Raw genomic sequence first — 19,569 nt, 5'->3', positions numbered from 1 at the left:
ATGCCAAATTCTGTATGTGAGGGAGTCAGATTGTGAATAAACAGCCGAGTCAGTGAGCGCAGCTTGGGAAATTTTTGGAGGATCTGGTTCAATTTGCGGAGGTGAAGAACCCCCCTTCTCCTTATTTCCGCGCCCTGCCGGGTCTCCCATTTCCCCATTCTTTGAGCACTTACAAAAAGATTTCAGGACTAAGTTGGGTACACAGTTTGATTCTCTGTTTTCTGAGTAGTTCATGCACCACAAACATCGGCTAATAAATATCTGCTCTATCTATCAACAATGCAGAGGTTTGGGGGTATCATCCAGCGCCAGAGACTGCATGACGCCAGTGCGTCCGGGGGTATCGTGCAAGCAATAATTGCATTCCTCCTTCTTTTTCTGTCCAATTAGGGAGGAGGTCATGAAAGTCATCAAATAAAAAGGAGGGTATCGCTCGCAGGCAATGCATGAAAGTTGCTCCAGCCGTCCAGCAGAATGATTGCGAGAAACATAAACCCCGGGTATGTGTGTATTAATTTTCCTCCATTTTCCTCATAGATTGACGATTACCCGAAGACACAGTCGACGGGAATGAGTTCAGTATCGAACTGAAGTTGCAGCTGCATTGAGCTCTTTTCGATAGGCCCACCCCTTGAGGCAGAGCACGATCACTTCACAAGACATGACAAAGGCAGTAAAGCCCATCATGACGGTGAAGACGAACATGGCCATAAGATCTGCATTCTCGATGTGACGGACAATATCTCTGGTACTTGCCATGAAGATGAGACCTCCAGAAATCAAGCAAAATGAGGAGACCAGCTCGGTCGGTGGACGAGATGGGTAGATCGAGCTGGGGGGGGAGATGTAGTTGATCACATAGGTGACGAATCGGGCGACGGAGAAGCCGACGAGCAAAGAACCCCATTGCTTGTGAATCATGGTCGACACCATCGAATCCTGATGATGAGAAGACATCATGACACCCAGAAGAAGGATAATCAACGCCGGCATTGGGTTGAGAGATGTCCTATATTGCTTCGGTGGCGCACGCAGTTCAAGCGCCTCACTGGGGTGAATTTCCGTTCGAGATGGCATATGATCGACCACGGTATTGAGGCATCGTCGCACAATCTTGGATTCGACAAGCATACCGCACTATCTCGAGGTTAGAATCGTGGGCCGAGATGTGAATTGGAGAAGAGCCTTACCAAGCCACCGCCGAAGAACATGATGGAAATGGATACATGTTCCAAATCCTGAGCAGTCCACTTACCACCCCAGGCAGCTAGATGTTCCAGAAAGACGTTGGAACAGCCATAAAGGAAGATGACCAAGGACTCGACGAATTCAGCCGAGGGAACAGCCGCTTTCCATTGGCCCACTTCACTGCGGGTCGGCTTGACGTTCCACGCCCACCCTAGATCGGCAAAGCACCCCATCCAACGTCCCAGTGTCAATAATCCATACCAGAAGAAGATTCCTCCCTTGATGAAGTGAGCAAGGCCGTTGAAGATATCGTTACCTCGCTGTGGATGGTTAGCCGGGTTCATTGAGACGGCAGCTGTCTCCCCCGCGCGCGGAGGGGTCGTGAAGGACTTACGAAGATACCAGCATACGTGACCCCTCCTGTGGTCAATGCGATGAAACCCAGGATCAGAATGGTTTTGTCGATAATCTTGTACACCACCTCGATAACTCGCAGGATCTCGGCTGAGAGCAGGTTTGGAATTCGGGCGGACAAGTACTTGTCGATAACGTTGATGCGCCACCAGGCTGCGCGAGCCCGTGGTTTGGGGGTCGCAACCGGTTCATCGTCATCGTCATCTTCGGGTTCGGGCTTCTCAAAGTCGTCGAAAGTATCTCGTCGAAGGGTATCGGCCGGAGACCCATCTTGGCTGTGGAGGGTTGAGGAACGTTCGGTTCCTTGGCCGCTGTCGCCAGACCAGCGGCCATCGGTATATGGGCGTATATTGTGTTGAGCCATGTTTTCCACTGACATGGGAGGCAAAAAAGCGGCCCGCTCACCCGGTGCAGCGGCCGTTCGCTTCCCTCTTCTCGAATAGGTGAACAACAGACCCATGATGACTTGAGCGGTCATGATCCAGGTGGCGATCCAGCCAACCTTGTGATGTGCATTATTCTCATACAAATCAGGAGTATTGATGTTGTACACCGTACCGAACAGGACTCCGAGGCCGTTGACGATGAGGAAAAGGAATTGGACGGGGAGAGTGTATCTCGATTGAGCGACGCTGAACATGACGCCTGATTGCTTGAGTCAGTGACAACCGTGGGGATCTTCTCGCCGACATACCAATGGGTAGGACAAAAAACCAGGCCAACACCATCAGGATGATATGTGCCAATATCATATTCCCATGCATCCCCAGGGCGGCATAGCTCGAAGCGTCATGGTGATCGATCTCCTTTCCTTGATCACCTCCATCGGTGTTGGGCGTTTTCATACCACCCATGTCCGTCCCATGATTTTCATCCCCGCCATGGGCGAGGGTAAGTGAAACGAGTTGAAGCAGCACCGCTGCGACGGTGAACCTTGAGGGAACCATTCGGTCCAGTGTGTTCGGATTCTTTCCACCAACCCTTCCGTTACACTAACGACGCAGAGCGAACCGAGATCTTCGATCGTTCTCAGAAGGGGGGTCCCTGGAAATCGGAGGGACAAAGAGAATGGGAGTACTCTGTGAATGGAGGTGGGGATCGGTGTGTCACAGGTAAGAGGAGGACGCTTTGTTCAGACAACGGCACTGCCTGAGAGAGAGGGAAGGAAGGAGAGGAATTGTAACGAAGAGCAGAACGCAGGTTCGGGACAAGACAGAAACAGAAAGCTTTTCATGAAAGCCGAACGAGATCACGGGTGATTATTAAAAATGATAGCCATGGACGGGGAGCTTGCTGGTTGCCAGTCACCGGAGAAGTTCATTGCACCAGGAGCCTGGTGCTACGACGGCGTGCGATTGGAAGCGGGAAACGAAATAGGTCACCAGAGGCAGCAAAATGCGACAAATGCGGGATGGGTGGATGGTTGGATGATGACAATTGGTGCGAGCGGTCGGAGTTCTCGGATGCACGAAGGCTTGAGCATGTGTTCCCACAAGAAAACTTATCGCCGGGCGGAGGAAAAAGAGCCGGGTTCGTGACGCAGACGGAGTGATTATCGCGGTGGAGACGCCTTTGTCATTGGCGGGCTCAAGCGGCGAACAGGCGCAAAAAGAATGGGGGCGACCTCTACTGTGCTCTTAGTGGCTTCGCTAGCTTCTTGCCCGTCTGATGTCCAAGCCTGGGGCCTGAACCTAGCTATGTACAGCAACTGTTGAGAAGAATTCCATGAAAGCCCGACGTCACGGAGAGAGGGGACCTTAGGCAGAAATCCAGTGTGTCTTCGGAAATACAGTAACACCTGCCACTGATGCAGCCAAAACTCCACCGCCCCTAGGAGTTACTAGACTAGCTGGATGCTGGTTAGGTACTTGTACTAGCCAAGCCCAGTCCTGACACACTTGGGCGTTGCTGACAAAGGCCAGCGGCTCTGAACGACGAACCGTAGGCCATTTTTTTACACCGTCATTGCGGAATCCCAACCATTATGACTCAAACAAACCATGGAATACCTGCCCATCTCGTACCATCCGGATGCATGGTACGATAACTGACTGCAAAGAGTCGGTGCGAATCCTGTGTGCTTGAAATAGCCATAAGTATTTTGTATCATATGCTTCTATAGCAAACAATAGAAATGATGTCATTTATACAGGAGAGCCCAGCAACTCGCCGAGCACGATGATGTCTAGGATACATTTGTCTTGTGTGGTGTGACACGAGAGAAGAAGTGACAATGGCTCGTTCGGGGAATCAAATGGAGGGCTTGAAGAAGCATCTGATTTTGACAATGGAGAGGTACTTACCTGACCCCAGTACTCTGCAAGCTACCTGAGCTTTTGTGCATTATACATTTCGATTGCTGACGGTGGCTGGAAAATGCATCCTGTACCGATCACCTGCCGGGTGGAGGTAGTGGGTACCTATCCTTCGGTTCGATAGCCTGTCGAGAAGAAACGAATCTATAACTTTACGGTCGGAGAACAGCATTCACTACTACTTCCAAGGCCCATCTCCAACCAGATCTGGTGAACAGATACAGTCTTCGCTCTTGTTGTCTGATCGACTTTCAGAGATCACCATAATACTCTCTACCAATGAATGACCGGCCCGTCTATCCTTGATATATTGCACACCACTGCCCGACCCAATTTACGTGCACTTGTGGGCACTCCATTACTGCCGGAACGTTATACCCTATTTACAGAGGCCGAAATATCTTCGATCCCTAAAATCCCTCATTCAGAAAATAGCACAGTCCAAGACCCATTCATGCGACTTTGCGAACCCCTCTCCGGTCCCCCCAGTTTCTCGACTTCTTGTTATTTTCCTCGGCCATCTGAAACCGAATCCCCGGTGATTTTCAGTGGCTGGTGTGCCGTCAAATCCGACTTGGATTTGCTCAAACGCGGCCAACACCATTTTATCAAGCTGCTACCAGTCTATTCAACTAACGGCCCTTATACCAGGATCCCTCCCCGCCTCAAGGCCTTCCCATGCACATTCTCAAACCACCCAACCTTTGAACCTGTACCCCCAATGATTCAAAGCCTCGTCCGCAACACTAGCCTAGTCTCTCTCATGGCCACCAGCCAAGGGAGTGACTAACCATCCGTTGCTGGCGCCATGCAAGTGGTCACAAGAACGGGGTCAGCTAAGCCCGTCAAACCAGGCCTGCACTGGCGATCCTACAATCGCCCCGCAATCACCATCACAATCACAAAATGCCCTTATCCTGTCGCTTGCAGCCTGACGAAATATTGCTCTGTACCAAGGGCACTTGGCCTTCGTACCGTACTTCTCTCCCCATCGGCCGAATTCATCCGAATGCATATCTGTTTATGCACTTAAATTGTGTTGGGTATTATTCTACGTGCAGTTGTATGGGAACATCCCCCCAATGGCTGCTATCAACAGAAGTTTGGGAAGCCATCATTCTAGAATACCATCCTCTCTATTGTACTATGGTTCGTTCGCAAGCACTCCATGCCGTCCAGGAAATTTCGTAGACCCTTCGTTCTCTGCAGTGTCACAGCTACAACCATCTCCAAGGTCGATCATGAGTATATCGATGCCTCCATGCCCAGGCACTCGTGACATACGAATGCATTTCGGAGTAGATTCTCGTCAACGCACCCGTCCTTGTCTCCGTTCTTAGCCTGTCATTACCAAGCTTTTTGTCGCGAGAGAATCTCTGCAACCTAACACATCAAAGTCTCTACAACGGACACACAGAAGTGAACCCGTATCAAAACGAGCAATTGCATTCACGTATCCTATCGATCACGACCCCCGGAAAATGAAACCGCCAGCCGCCAAAAAGCCACCCAGGAGACCGCCAGGCACATCTAAACTCGTTCCAAGCTTCTCAGAGAATAAAACAGGAGGTAAGCCTCCTGCCTCATGACGTCCTCCGTGGTGGTTGCGGAGACGATCTCGTCATCAAAGCGGAACCAACGACTGTCCTGGCGACAGAAGGCGAAATAATGGCCATTCTGCGCGTGTTCGCCTTGGTGCACCACCACGCAGTCCAGGTCGTATATGTATGCGTCTCTCGATACATCGCCACCCCCGCCATTGGCAGGACCAGCTTTGGGTGGCGGTCGAGTCGTGTATGGACCAATGTCGAGGTGCAAATTGAAGTCGATTTTGCCTTCGTATTTCTCGGGCACGACGGTTCCGGTGCTCAAGACTTTCATGCCGAAGCGCTTGATGTGCACGCACAAGATGGCAGGCAATTTGCGGAGACGCGTCTGTTTGCTAGCGGAGCGACGAGCCTTGCATTCATTGCAGTTGTATTGTTCGGGGCTCAGGGGTTCAGGGGCAGTGAAGCCGCGTAAACACTCGTGGAGGGTTGGGATAGCGATTTTGAGCGGTTCTTTTTCTTTTTCTTTCTCCTTGTCTTTCTCCCTTTTCTCGGTTGTCTCTGGGGCACCACCGGAACCACCGGCAGCAGAAGCAGCAGCGGCGGCGGCGGCGGCGGCATTTGCGTCCTTGGCGGCTTTCTTCTTCTTCTTGACTTGTTTCTTGAAGTCGAGGCTGATGCTGGAGAACTCGTCTTCACGCGAGGAAACGGTGTGGCATGTGTCGCAGGTGATTTGGCTATTATAGCGACCGTAGAAGACTTTGTGGAAGAAGCAGACGCACTGTTTGTCGACGGTTGGGACGCCGTTGACTGCATCGATGCTGTTGGTCTTGTCGGGAATGGAATATTGGGCGACAGATTCGTGAAGGCGGTCGATAATGCATGTGAACCATTCTTGCGCGTCTTGTTGGCCTTTGCCGGACATTTGCTGCAAAGGAAAATCCGACGTTTAGTATTCATGGATATGTGTGTCCGGGGTTGTATTTGGAGACTTACTGGGATGTTCTTCCACGACGCAAAAAGCAGATTGACAGCGTGAGCAGGAAGTGGCTGATCAACCATGGTGACATCGGAGAAGAGCTCGGTCATTCCGCAGGCAACACAAGTCTGCTGTTCCTTCTTCTCCTCATCCTCATCTTCGGAATCGGATTCATTTTTTTTCTCTGGCTCTTTGGAGATTGGACAGGTGTGAATAGGATGGCCCATGCCGAGAAAGTAGCTGGCCAGCAGCGGGTTGTGAACCAGCATTTGCAAAACAGCGTTCATGTAGCATGTCTCACCAAGATTGAACAGTCCTCGAACACCGCTACGGCCACAAGGTCGTTGAGAGGTGTTGGCGGTCAAGTACGAGTCGTCTTCGTCGTTTGTTTCTGCTAGTTTGCGTTTCTTGCCGTTGCTGAGTAAGTTGAGATCATAGACCAAGTCGTTGCAACGTCCACAATAGACAGATTTCTGGGTCACGGCAAACTCATGTTTGGTCTTGGAGAAGTGTTTGTCGAGAGCTGGGAAGCTTCCCGTTGTTGGGCACTGGAGACATGTGTATTGAGCAAAGTCCTGGTCGATGGTGGTTGTTGGCGATTCTCGAAATTGACGGATCTTGTCGATGGAGTCATTGTCCAAATGCTCGCAGCCAGCTGCGGGCATATGGAGAGCGAGAGCCATGACTGGAATATGTGATCGGCAAGGCCGAATAATAGAGAATTGCGGAGTGTGGAAATAGAAGACGGGTTCGTGAGTCGGGTTCAGGAGACGATTGATGATGAGAGGTGGTGTTCTATATCCGAAAGTCTGAATGCGGCAGGAGGTTGAAGCCCGTCTTGAATGAGGCTCAATAGCTATTATGATGCATTGACAGCTACATTGATAGCAAGACAATAGGAATAGCGATGATTGAATAGGGGATGGTAGAATGACATATACGACCTTATTTGTTTGTCGTGATCCAAAGATCTTTTTCGGCACCGGAATTCGGTCAATGGCCCACACCTAAAATAAGCTCTGCGGGATCGCCACCAAACAAAAAGCTCCAGCCTTGCATATTGTACAATTTGAGTGAGCACAAGGGCAAAAATGGACGGCAAGCGAGGTTTGCATGGGATAGGAAATGTGATCCCTCCCTGCTGTGTTCATGCAGGTTGCCCTTCAGAGCTACTATCTTCTACAAGCAAGAAACCAAGAAGCAGACATCAGGCGTACGTTCCAAAGGCAGGAGCATGGTTGAAGGGATCCGGAACATATATTCATTTCTCATTGTTGTTTGAACAACGGGGAGATGGAGCGACCGCTCATGTGTAGAATTTCCTCAAGAGAGTCTGGAAAATGGCCGCAGTCGCCGCCTCTCCTCCTTCGTGTTCCATCAATGCCTCGAAGACAGTACCGAGGTCTTCCTTGGCCAGTTGTGTCTCTGGTGTTTGATCCTCAGGCAACCAGATTCGCATCATGGCCCCCTGAGCCTCGCGCAACAGCCTAATCGTATATAGACTGTGCTGGAGTCCAACCGTTGCTTGATCGTAGTAGAATTCCATTTGCGCCAGTCCGTCCACCGCATCCACGTTTCTACCTCTCCGCAGAGTACGTCGAATCCTGTTGATTTGGAGGTGGAGTTTCAAGAGAATCCGTTCAAACAGGACCACTCGCACGGAATTTTTGTACAAGTCTTTCGCGAAGAGATCATATTCTGTTGTTTCCAGGAATGCGTCCCACACACTCGCTATGATTGTCAGGAACATTTAATTCACAGGAGAGACGGAGAGAAAAGCCCACCAAGAGGTTCCTCCTGAGCCAAAGTCAGCCGCCGATCCATTTTGGAAGGCTTAAAGATGCGTATGATGTATGCCGGTGGCTTCTCGACACCCGCGATTCGCTTCTTCGCCAATATGGTCGGTCTTTGAGCGATCTGTAGAGAGCGACGTCGACGAGTCCAAACGGCGCCAACAGGGATGAAAGCTGCTGACCCAGAATCTTGTAGTGCTCATGTACAAGAAGTACGCAGTCCATCCGTATGTGATCTCGGAGGGGAGTCTCAGGTCGGGCAGTAAAGCGTGCCTTGACACAGATCCTATTTGACTCCTCTTCCTCTGCCGCGTGGTAGACCACTCCCTCGTATTCCACGACCACTTCCTCTGTTTGTTCTACTTGCATTGCCGTCAGCTCCACGACCGGTTGGTTTGCCTTGTTTCAATGTAGATGCAGTGCTGGGAGTAACGGATGGTGCCGTTGTCTTGCGACGAGGAGTGGCTTTCAAACTTGTGAAGCTGGCGTCTGTTGTCATAAAAGTTGTCTCTCCATCCCCAACCCTTCCATCGCTGGCATTGTTCTGCAAGATGGATCGCTCATCCCCATTTCCTTGACCGTGGCGTTTCTGAAATCGTTTGATTGATTCGGAGATTGGTGCCTATCGTTCAACATCAGCCTAGTTTAATGGGTACAAAGAAAGAGATCTTTACTTCAGGGAAATCTACCACAAAGGCGTTCATGTTCAGTCCATACAAGAAACTGGCAAAGCTCTCTCCGAATCTGCTCAAACTCTCATGCATCAGTTGGAGATGCATCAGATTGGCCTCCAAGTCCGCCATAGAGTCACTTAGTTCTGCAAACTGAGGCTCGAAATCGTCGAGAGGGGATGGCCCTGCGAAGGCATTGTTTTGTGGTGTCCGAAATGAAGAGCGGGACGAGGGACGAAGCGGAGTCGTTGGTCGAGAAATGGGAGAACGAGACCTATTTCGGGGAGGCAGCCGCGTTTGAGATGGTGCACGAGGCTGCGACATCTTGAGAGACGTGGATATGGTCTGATGACAACTGTTCAGAGATACAGTGTCTCCTACCTACACGTTGTTTGGGCGCGTCTTGCATTGAAAAGTTGCGACCAACCCTAAGTCGGCGAACGGAGCAATTACAGCCCGAAGCCGTGGGTAAGACTATGATAACACCCTGCCACGAAATCAATAAGACGTGAACGAGAACCCCTTTACGAGCAACTAGTTAAGGGCTGATGTATGTGCTCTTGTCTAGAACAACAGACCGGAATGATTCATTCATGCCACATCCATGGGGAACTATTACATTGACACTCACTTCTCTACTTGCGCCAGCTATCCAGCTGGGAACGCTGTCTAGAGATCAACGAGACCAGATTCAGTCGGCCCCTCGGTGATCCTGCAACTCCAAATAATCCACATGTACCCGGAAGGTATGCAACTTGATTTTGACTGGATAACATGTTTGCCTCTGGCCACCTACCCTGTGAAAAATATGCATGTGGCGACCGGGCCCCTTGCTGAGTGAGTTGACTCGCCGATATGCGACACGATATGTTTTCAACCAGGCTCACAACCCTTCAAAATCCCCGCCAGGGGCATCATCCTCATCCATTTCTCCTTCAACAATTTCTTTTGCAAGCTCTCGCTCACGTTCCCGTGCTTCTTGAGCATTCTTGAGCTCCAATCTGTGCTGATTCATTGGGAAACGCATGGCCTGTGACGGGATTAGCATGGGGATTTTAACGAAGATGAGACGGCGCATACCTTAACGCTCTCATCGTGCAGAGCTAGGCAAGCTTGGATGCGTTCGTGGAAGGCATCACCCGGTTCCCGGGTGGCATAAACATCGCCAACTTCCTTGCTCTTCATATAGCCGCGTTCGTGGTCAAGGCTTGCCTCAATGACTCCGTCTCGGATTGCTTTTGCCACAATGTACTCCGCCGACTCCTCGCTGTCCAATCCTAATCGGAGGCACATGTCTCGTAACGAGATTCTGGCATATGAGAGAGACATCATCCGAATGCCTGTCCTGATGACGTTCTGTCGGAGTCTCAAAATCAGAGTATAGGTGTCATCTTTTCTGAAGGTCGAGTTGTAGCGCTGGACCAGATTTTGGAACCCAATCACATCCCCTGAGCCGACAGCCTGAACAAGTTGGAGGTAAGGCTGCAAAGCCTTTTCGAGACTTGGCTGACGGAAAATTGCTCGGTCCGGGATGTCGCCCATCAATAATTCCACTACAATGAGCAGCTTGGTGGAGGCCTGGTAGAATCCGCTGGCTTTGTATGACGTTGGCGACTTTCGTGTGGCTCCAGTCAGATGCTCATGTGCTTGGGTATAGTTGAGTTGAATGGCTCGAATGCGTCCGAGATAGTACAAATACCGAGCGATCTGGTTGTTTGCGGCGGTGGCCGGGAATCTGGTGTGAGAGATCAATAGATCGGCCTGTGTGACGTGGGAGGTAGATAGGTAATTTCGGAGGAGCAACGTCGTCACTGCAGCTTGAATATCTTGATCTTTCCGCAATGTGGCCGTTCTCAAAGCATCAAGAAGGCTTTTCCGAATGGAGATTACTGCAGCGGTCGGGGAAGGCGGCAATGGCGCCATCTCTTCGTAGAACAGAGCATAGTAGAAGTAAACACGGGCGGACAACGAGTCTAGAGTCCGACGATTCAGTGCACGAAGGTGGTTGACGAGGGCACTTGAAAACTGGGCACCGGCATTGATGGATTTCTTGTCGTAGAGGTGTACTTGGACCAAAATCGACAGATATACATCAATCTCTGGTAATATTTCCTTTTGGGCACTCTTTTGCTGAGGCGCATCCTTTTTGCTATGCCATTCTTCAACCTTTGGAGAAGGAAAAGATGGATCGTCTTTGACAGCGCCGAGTAGGGACATCGCAGTCGCAGTAGGAACTGGATAAGTCTCGGTGACGACAGCGGCCAGGACATATGCAGACAACTGTTTTCGCATAGAAGGTATTGATCGAAGGACTCTCAAGCTGAATCGAGGATCAAACTGGCTGACGGCGCGCTCCAACAAAGGGAGGTTGGCTTTAATTTCTGTAGGAATATAAGTACCATGACTGAATAATGGGAATTCTTGGATGACCCACCAGATATTGCCTTGTCTTGAGGGTCAACTTGGGCTTCCGATGGATCTGCCGCATCTTCGTCCACTGCGCCGTTGGTGAGGTCCGCTTTGGTAGCTTTCTCAGGGACGCTAGGAGGGGTTGAACCCTTCGATGGTGGAACGACAACGGTCATCTCATCATCACCATCTTTATCCTTGCCCGGCTTCGAGCTTTTCTTGGAGTGCTGTGATTCTTCCTGCATTTCAGCATCTTCAGACCCGTTAATACCATTCTCAGCCGGATCGGTGCCGTTGAGATGAGGTTTGTCGCCGCTCATATCTCCCGCTAAGCTGGTCGGATCTTTTTTCGAGGTCGACCTCGATCGAGACGAGGTGGATTGTGTTGATGAGGTGGTGTCTTTCTTGGTATTAGAGGTAGATGGTTTGTTCTTCGCTTTTTCGACTTCCGGAGGAGAGGTCCGGTTGGATTTGTTTGAACGCAAATTCCGCCTCTCAGTTGGCATATTTTGGCCCAGAACGAGCTCTCAGTCGGAATTCAATCACAAGTCCGTCGTTAAACGGTAGGTGATGACAGCTAAGAGGGCCGGGAATGGCAACGGGTGTGGAGGTTGGTATCAAAGGCGAAGAGGAGTGAAAGTGATGAGGTAAGGTGGAAGTCGGACTTTGTGCTTCGGTCGGTCATTCAGGTCCAGGCACGACAAACGAACGCGTTCCCGGACCCCCACCCAAGTTAGCCACATCAACAAAAATGTCTACAAGGACACAGCGCCGCCTCTTATGCGACTTTGCGTTTCTGCCGGATTGATATGTCCCAGGAGAAGAATGCAATGCCCATCGATGGAGAACAAGAGTGATTCATTTGGAGCCTGCCCTTGAATGTCAGCGACCACCAAGAAGACGAGATCCAAACCACGTGCCCGGAACCAGTCGACAGGATGACTCTCCTGGCAAGTCATTTAGAGCAAATATCTTTATCCGCGAAATCAATAGCAGAATTAGAGTATGGCTTTGGGATCTGTGATCGCCGGTGCCACAAGACTGACTCTATCCAAGATATCCTCGCCCCCAAATCTTTACCAATGCGCTTCTGAACGATCACGAGATCACAACATTGATTCGTGACACAGAACCCCATGAGCGTGCCTTATTCTCTATCGATCCGAACGCTGTCAACGGAAACCGTCAGCAAAATGCCATCTGGTCTACAGGCACCGAGAATGGGCGCAAGAATGTTTTCCCAACTGCACATCCGATGAAACAGTCTGCGATCACAAGACTACTGGGAAACGAGCTGCTTCAAGAGATTAGGCAGTCGAGCAGCGATACTTCTCGACCTCGTGACGGCGTCAGTGTTGAAGTTTTGCTCCGTGGAGCAGAAAAACTTTGTAACGTATACGATGTCATGGGAGCGACCGAGAAGATTCGAGCGCTTCGGAATCGCTATCGAGAAGTCGCGACTTCAATATCGATGCTCGAAGAGAAGGTTGCAAAGCAGCAGATACTGCAAGAACGCCGAAATAACGGATTAGATCCCGAAGAAGAGGTGGATGAAATTGACGTTGGAAATGAATTGAATTGCAACCAAGACAGTGTGACCTTCACGGAGCAAGACTTCCGACTCGAAGAGGATGAAATTCGGGAATTAGAGGCGAGGAAGAAGGCTTTAGAAGACCGCGTATCAGGCATGGAAAAAGATCTGGGCGGGCTTTTGAGATAACCTATCTAAACTATCGCGGGGACAAACACTGTCCTCGAGTCGAAACCTCTATTCAGGTAGGAAACAGGAGTGTTCTCAATACCTTTTTGGCGCTCATATGTACAGCAGTGTTCGAAAAGCGAATAGCTGCCTGATTTGTTGCAAAGATACACATCGAGTTCAGAAAATGCACCAGCTGATCGGCAGACGATCTTGGTATTATAGGGCACGTTGCTGGAACAAAACACTCCAGGAAATATGAAACTGGAACCTGGCTTGCAGAGGAGCATCTGTCACTATCGCCGACCTCCTCTCCCGAGGGTCAGCAGCGAAATCAAACCATGCCTCCAACGCATGACAGGGAGGAAGTGATGAGCGCTGTTCTAGGGCAGCGGGTGGTCAATCGTGTCAGCTCTAGATATATGGAGAATCCGAAGGCTTTTCCCGGCTTTTTGCTCTAGGGAATTCTGATCGATGAGAAAGGATGGCGCTCAAGTGCCTAGAGTTTGGCATGCTTAAATAGCCAGAACGGACGGCCTTCTCTTCAAGACATATCACATCTTCCGTGAGCACATTAAACCGACAATGTTGACAGATCACATTATGAGCCCCAGGTCAAATCCACGACAGCGCAGGGACTGCGCGATCGATAACACATGGTTATGCGTCCATGGCAGGTATCTGTAAGTGTGTCGACCGCCCTCTCAAAAACCGGTATCTGGCGAGGGTGGTTTGTGAGTTCCTAGTAGCAATCACGTAGCGATGAGGGCACGGTCCGTCACCCAAATGTTAGTATGTTGTATCACCATATTTCGTTGCCAGGTGAGATCAATTCGTCCAGGATGACGATTCAATCTTAAAGTAGATGTGTCAAAATAGCCTTCTCCATCTACAATGGTGGCGCTCTCTTTCTGCCTGTCGGAGTTTTGCTAGGGGTGAAGATCTGCTGAGGTGTGCTTTCGCCAGGATTTTGGTGCTCCTTTGCGCTTTCAAGTCCATCTTTGTTGATCCAAATGAGGAAGTCGTATCTCGCATCAGTCCATGTCGTTCTCCGAGTAAGGTCGCAGTAGACCCGACTGATAGGGCTCCGTTCTCCGTATTTGACAGTAACTCCCCTGTGGGGCGGAAAGGATATATCCCCTGAGAACCCATGAGCATGGTCAAGGTTTTAGACTCCTCCCTCCGGCTTTTTTCTTTTTAAAAGGTTTTGCCGGCCATCTCGCCCTGGATATGACGCAAAACCACATGTTGAGAGGGTACTGAGCGGTGGCCCCATTGCAAGCACCATTTCGTAGATGGACAAGATAACAGAATTGCGGGATGCTGCTCGATCCATCGTTTCGTTTTTACTCATCGCCCAGGGGGAAATCACCGTCTGTTCGGCAGATCATTTCAGAGTCAGGAAAGGCTAGGCTGGCCAAAGAGCTGTGCAGTTCAGGGGCCACGCATTGTTCTAGAGGTGCAGGGAATTATTTGGGCAAGGCGTCTTCCGTAGCAGACGGATCAATTATTCAACCAAACAAACTCGCTGACGGTGGAAAGCCAATGGCGGAAGTGCGTCTCTCATGGCTCGCCCACTAGAGAAAATGGCACAACCCGCAATTCAGGTCCACCATCCGAATTGGCGCAGTGCCGCAGGCCCATGCTCCTTTTACCCACGGCAACGGTGTCAAACATCCAAGTGAAGGGAAAAAGGCTACGGAGTAAGTTTACTGCTAACGATATCTGTGGGCACCCACGTTCCAATTGAAACACCAAGCCCCGAGAACGCCCAGCTGCGTCGTCTGGTCTGCTCCGGTCCTCATACTTTACTCCCACCAGCCTCAAAACTCTTCCTCAAACCCTAGATACGTTCTCTCTCTCTCTCCCCAAACGAAGTCGAGTCGTCCTCTCAGACTCGGCTTGCAGAAGCAACGCAGATTGTGCGCCGAATGTTCGTTTTCAGGACCGAAGAGTCTCCAATCGTTGTTCGTGCCTCGTCTGCGGTAGCGATTTAGCAAAAGAAATTCCTCAATACTTTCACACCTTCGATCACAATCTTGACGAGAGAAGCAAACCTATACAGTCCTCAAGGTCCTTTCAGAAGACGGAATACAATCTCTCACTCTGTGTCGTCCTATTGCGACATCATACCACCAACCTGAGAGTCGGTTCAATCTAAGCTGAGTATCCCTTCGGGGACCCCCTCATGGACAACTGAGCGCGCTCTCTGAATCCCGCTTTTTGCCTAAAGAGACGGTCTGTTGAAGTACTCATATCGCCACACATCCGCGCAGTATGTCACAACGACCCCCGAAATCTGATGGGCCAGACTCTGGTTTTGGCAGAATCCTACGCAGCATGGGTTCAGGAACAGATGTTCTTTCAATGTCGGCGAAGTCTTCGCGAGCCACCCTTCCTCACGCCAATCCCCCACCCACCTACGTCTCAGAATCGGAAGCGGAACAATTGATATATGCAGAGATCGAGCGACCGGTCAAACTCTCCGAAGTCGCCCTTTATTTGGTCAATGGCTTCCTCGATCAGGTCCTCTACGATATCCTCTCCAAATCACATTCCACCACGTTGGGCGCCATTCGGGCTGCGGTACCGGTTGTCTTGAAACAAAGATTGGGAAAATCTGCGGTCAAGGCTGCCGACGAAGAATTGCAAGACTATCTTGAAGAAGAGGAGATGGAGGAACTCCAATCCGCCATTGGTGTCCTTGATCCTAAAGCGGAGTTTGACGTCGACCTCGCTTGGAAGCTTACAAGACTGCGTTGCATGGTCTATGCTAAGCTTGGAGATATGGAAGAGGAAGATGAAGAAGAATATCTGGATGACGATGACCTGAGGGACCATATCAGCCGAGTCAAGGAGTCAATTAGGGCTTCTGTGACGATCACACCGCCGTCCGCTATTTTCTTGACCACAGTCCTGGAATTTCTCGCCGAGCAAGCTCTGTGTATTGCCGCGCAACATTCAAAAAGGCGTCATACGCTCCCCAGGAGCCCAAGTGCATCCGAGTTACCTACAGAGAGTCAAGATTCTGATCAGGATGTCCTCGTCATCGAGGAGATAGATATGTCAGGAGTGGGTAAAGAAGGCCCTCTCATCCGACTTTGGCGCTCGTGGAAAGGCAGCGTTCGCACGGGTGGGAGCATATCGTCTCGCCCGACAACACCCAATATCATGTCGCCTTCAAGTCCAGACTCCCCGAGCCATGAGTGGAAGTCTCCCTCTGCTCCAATCTCGACTATTCAAGAAGAGCGCAGCCCATCTATTCGGCCAACGGACAGTCCATCACCGGCTGACATTCCGCTTCCGATGGGTGACAACGATGTGGAGGAGATCGAAGTGCCGGGACTGGCCCCTACTTTTGAAGACGAGCCCGAGGATGAACCAGACCAACGTCCCACGCTTGAGAACCGAAGGCCCTCCAGTATGCTTATCATGCCCGGCAATTTCCCAGACTCTTTTTCGTCAACAGCCGATGAGCAGAGCACAGAGAGACCTGTTTGGAATAGACGAAGATCACAGTCATTGCCCACCTCGACGCAAAATGCTTCGGCTGCACGATTGAGGAACAGGACGAAAAGAGAAAATCCACCTGAAGTTTCTGCCACAACCGTAGAGGCAACCAAATCCGAACAAAGCGCTCAAGAGAAAGGCGAGAAACCCGAGATACCTGAGAACCATGATTCGGAACCACCACAGGAACAGAGACTGTCCAGTCTGCGATCAAATGCAATCAGCACCACCGTGGCCACCATTGCTGGTGCATTAAGCGTGGAAGCGTCCAGAGCACTTCGCAGAGATCGATCAACTCAAAATCGATCTGCACCAGATTCGCCCGAGACTGCTGTGGAAGTTAGGCCTTCTATTGACACAGAAGATGACTTCGACCGTATGCATGTTCCAGTTCGAGCATCGACCTCTGAAATGGCGTCGCCAAACATAGAGGATCATGAAGCAGGAATTCAACCTCAAGGCCAGACATTGAGTCCTGCGGACGAGCCGGATGCGGAAGAAAACAACCAGGCCAATCCTCGCGATTCTGGTTTTGGCGTTGTTGCTTCCGAAGACGAGCTTCCTGCAGAAGGCGAAATCGCTCCTACTGTCGAACAAGACTCGTCAATAACGCATGACGATCAGGTAGCCGTCAATGACCAACGTTCTAGTCAGGTTGAAAGCGTAGGCGACGGGGCAAGCGCGACGGAGCATTATGACGGATATGCTCTGATCCATCAAACGCCAGGCCCTAGCACCGATCACAACAACTTTGATTCCACCATTGTACAGGGAACGGCCGGCTCTAATATCCCGGCCGCTGCCTCGACTACCACCACATCTGACACATCTGAAGCTGCGACATCTTCTGCATGGCCTGCTGTGATTCCTAATCGTAGGTCATCTCTAGAACAAAAGACATCTGAGCGGTCACCTGCCGAGGTGAGATTTCCCCAACTCCTCCCAGCGCCTCAACGTTCTTCTGAAAGCGAGAAGATGGCGGATTATCCTCAGGATCGAGTGCCTCGATACGCTACTTCAGCCTTTGCTGGCGGTCCTGGTGGATCAGTAGGGTCCAACTATACCCAGGTTGTGCATACCAAAACTACAGGAGGGGGAAAGGACGGAAGACCGTCAACAGCCGGGTCTGCCACGGCTCGCCGTCAACATATTCGACTTCGATCAGGCACTGATGAGGGCTCGTGGCAGCGTGTCACCCCTCAAGATGAACTGGACAGAACAAAGAAGAGCCTCGATCTTCTGATTGATAGCGATGAAACTCTCCACTACACGCTGACTCCTGCGTCTGCTAGAGCTGCTAATGAGGTATGCATGGTTGTATCATACCAAACGCGCACGACTGACCTTCCTAACAGGGATCCAAGCCCAAAGTCAAAAGCCAGACGCAGGAATTGGCTGAATTCTTTCGAAACACTGTGCCACCTGGAGAGGAACCAGTCCGGCCCAAATCATCTCGGTCTGCGAAAGATGCGCTTAGTGGTCTCCGAATAAATCCTCCATTGTCTCCCAAGCTACCGTTATCTCCCAAACTTCCACTTTCTCCTAAGCTTCCACTCAGTACGAAGAGCGCTTCATCTCAGTCGGCAGCCCAATCATCCGTGACGTCAGCTTCGCGGCCTAAGAATCCCATAGGCGAGCCACGGGATGCCAGAATGGCACGGAACACGACAAGAGACCTCGCGGATTATGCACGCTCAACTGGCCCAGAAAATGATATGCAGCTTCCCAAATCACTGGGGACACGGCCCGGAACTGCTCAAGCCGTCAGGACGGCAGACGGATTTATCAGAGAGAAAGATGGCGGAGCAGGGCCTTCCGATGAAAAAGGTGGCGATAGACGTCCTGGCACCACTTTAGGAAAACCCGCCAACCGCCTCAAGTACCAGGCACGGGATGCTCGAGCTCCACGAACAGCCGGAAGCTCTGACCTGATTGACTTTATCAGAGAGGGACCTCCACGAGCACCGGGCGAACATCGAATTGATCGGCATGTCGCGCCTTTTCGGACGACTATGGACTCTGATGATTTAAATGCCCTTGCCCCCCCACCGGAACTTGATGTCAATGGACGTACCTCTGACGGGAGCGCCCAAGGAAGCGCTATTACTGTCAAGTCGATGCCATCCTCCATGAATTCCCGCACCGGTCTGCTCGACTCGACGAATCTCGCAGCAAACAAGTTCACAAACGGTGTTGGATCTGCTCCAAATTCAATTTCAAGACAACCTGTCATCCCTGAAGCAGATGGTATGCCAAAGAAAACCAGAAGACGGGTTCGTGATCCGTATGCCATTGATTTCAGTGATGAAGAAGATGAAGACCTGGAAGAGTTCGCCCCACCGAAGCGTCGAACCGAGGAGGAATCACTGGTTGATTTCCTCCGGAACACTGCCCCCCCACCAGGAATGACAACTCTACCAATTCTTGCCGCAAATCCAAACCCGACCCAGCCAGACCCTTCAACAATGGTAAAACGATCAGCCAGCAGCTCGAAGTTGAAGGACTACCTCCAGAATACCACGTCAGGCAAGAATGGAGTTACCACCAAACCCACCAATGGAGCGCGATCGGAGTCTCCCCATCTAACACGGGTTGGCTCAAAGCTAGACAAATATCGGCCCACTCAGCCTACACACGCAGCGCATGTTGAGCGAAATCGGCAAAAGATGCGTGCTGAGCCAAGAGATGCGACCGTGTCTAATGTTGGGGGGACAGCTGATCTTGCGGCGTACTTGAAGAGTTCTGGGCCACCTCCGAGCATAGAAACACCAGCTCAACGATTCGTCAATACCACGGGGAGGGACCAAGCAGGATTCATGAAATTCTTTCAGAGACGGGGAAGTGTGAAAAGTGAGAAGAAGTGAGAAGGAAACGACTAATGGCTAAAATTTACTCTGTTAATGTAACAACGATGTCTTCAATATCGACTTGAGCAAGCGGCAAAGAACTGGAAAATTTAGCTGAAATCATGCGAGCCAATTGCCGGCGCTGTCAACTGTTTGTATTTCACTCGCGATAATAAATGCCAATGAGGTCTTCTATGG

The 19,569-nt window shown here is 50.8% G+C and overlaps 7 protein-coding genes across 7 annotated transcripts; 2 read left to right on the top strand and 5 right to left on the bottom strand.

Moving 5' to 3' along the window:
- Positions 1–576: 576 nt before the first annotated feature.
- On the bottom strand, positions 577–2,549 carry Z518_10035 (uncharacterized protein; the record flags this gene model as incomplete). Its single annotated transcript, XM_013412651.1, has 4 exons — positions 577–1,137; positions 1,191–1,508; positions 1,583–2,247; positions 2,297–2,549. 4 exons carry the CDS (start codon positions 2,547–2,549, stop codon positions 577–579), a joined length of 1,797 nt encoding a protein of 598 aa, XP_013268105.1.
- A 2,898-nt stretch (positions 2,550–5,447) lies between these two features.
- Z518_10034 (uncharacterized protein) lies at positions 5,448–7,126 on the bottom strand (the record flags this gene model as incomplete). Its single annotated transcript, XM_013412650.1, has 2 exons — positions 5,448–6,392; positions 6,461–7,126. 2 exons carry the CDS (start codon positions 7,124–7,126, stop codon positions 5,448–5,450), a joined length of 1,611 nt encoding a protein of 536 aa, XP_013268104.1.
- A 623-nt stretch (positions 7,127–7,749) lies between these two features.
- Positions 7,750–8,267, bottom strand: Z518_10033 (uncharacterized protein; the record flags this gene model as incomplete). The annotated part of the gene is made up of 2 exons (XM_013412649.1): positions 7,750–8,174; positions 8,228–8,267. The coding sequence occupies 2 exons, from the start codon at positions 8,265–8,267 to the stop codon at positions 7,750–7,752; spliced, it is 465 nt and encodes a 154-aa protein (XP_013268103.1).
- Positions 8,268–8,522: 255 nt separating this feature from the next.
- Positions 8,523–9,231, bottom strand: Z518_10032 (uncharacterized protein; the record flags this gene model as incomplete). The annotated part of the gene is made up of 2 exons (XM_013412648.1): positions 8,523–8,858; positions 8,911–9,231. 2 exons carry the CDS (start codon positions 9,229–9,231, stop codon positions 8,523–8,525), a joined length of 657 nt encoding a protein of 218 aa, XP_013268102.1.
- Positions 9,232–9,790: 559 nt separating this feature from the next.
- Positions 9,791–11,822, bottom strand: Z518_10031 (uncharacterized protein; the record flags this gene model as incomplete). The annotated part of the gene is made up of 3 exons (XM_013412647.1): positions 9,791–9,937; positions 9,988–11,288; positions 11,342–11,822. The coding sequence occupies 3 exons, from the start codon at positions 11,820–11,822 to the stop codon at positions 9,791–9,793; spliced, it is 1,929 nt and encodes a 642-aa protein (XP_013268101.1).
- Positions 11,823–12,254: 432 nt separating this feature from the next.
- Z518_10030 (uncharacterized protein) lies at positions 12,255–13,036 on the top strand (the record flags this gene model as incomplete). Its single annotated transcript, XM_013412646.1, has 2 exons — positions 12,255–12,319; positions 12,373–13,036. The coding sequence occupies 2 exons, from the start codon at positions 12,255–12,257 to the stop codon at positions 13,034–13,036; spliced, it is 729 nt and encodes a 242-aa protein (XP_013268100.1).
- A 2,256-nt stretch (positions 13,037–15,292) lies between these two features.
- Positions 15,293–19,389, top strand: Z518_10029 (uncharacterized protein; the record flags this gene model as incomplete). The annotated part of the gene is made up of 2 exons (XM_013412645.1): positions 15,293–17,830; positions 17,881–19,389. 2 exons carry the CDS (start codon positions 15,293–15,295, stop codon positions 19,387–19,389), a joined length of 4,047 nt encoding a protein of 1,348 aa, XP_013268099.1.
- Between the last annotated feature and the right edge of the window lie 180 nt (positions 19,390–19,569).

Source organism: Rhinocladiella mackenziei (genome assembly GCF_000835555.1).
Source record: "Rhinocladiella mackenziei CBS 650.93 unplaced genomic scaffold supercont1.8, whole genome shotgun sequence".
Lineage (NCBI taxonomy): Eukaryota > Fungi > Ascomycota > Eurotiomycetes > Chaetothyriales > Herpotrichiellaceae > Rhinocladiella > Rhinocladiella mackenziei.
This window is presented reverse-complemented; position numbering and strand designations above follow the sequence as displayed.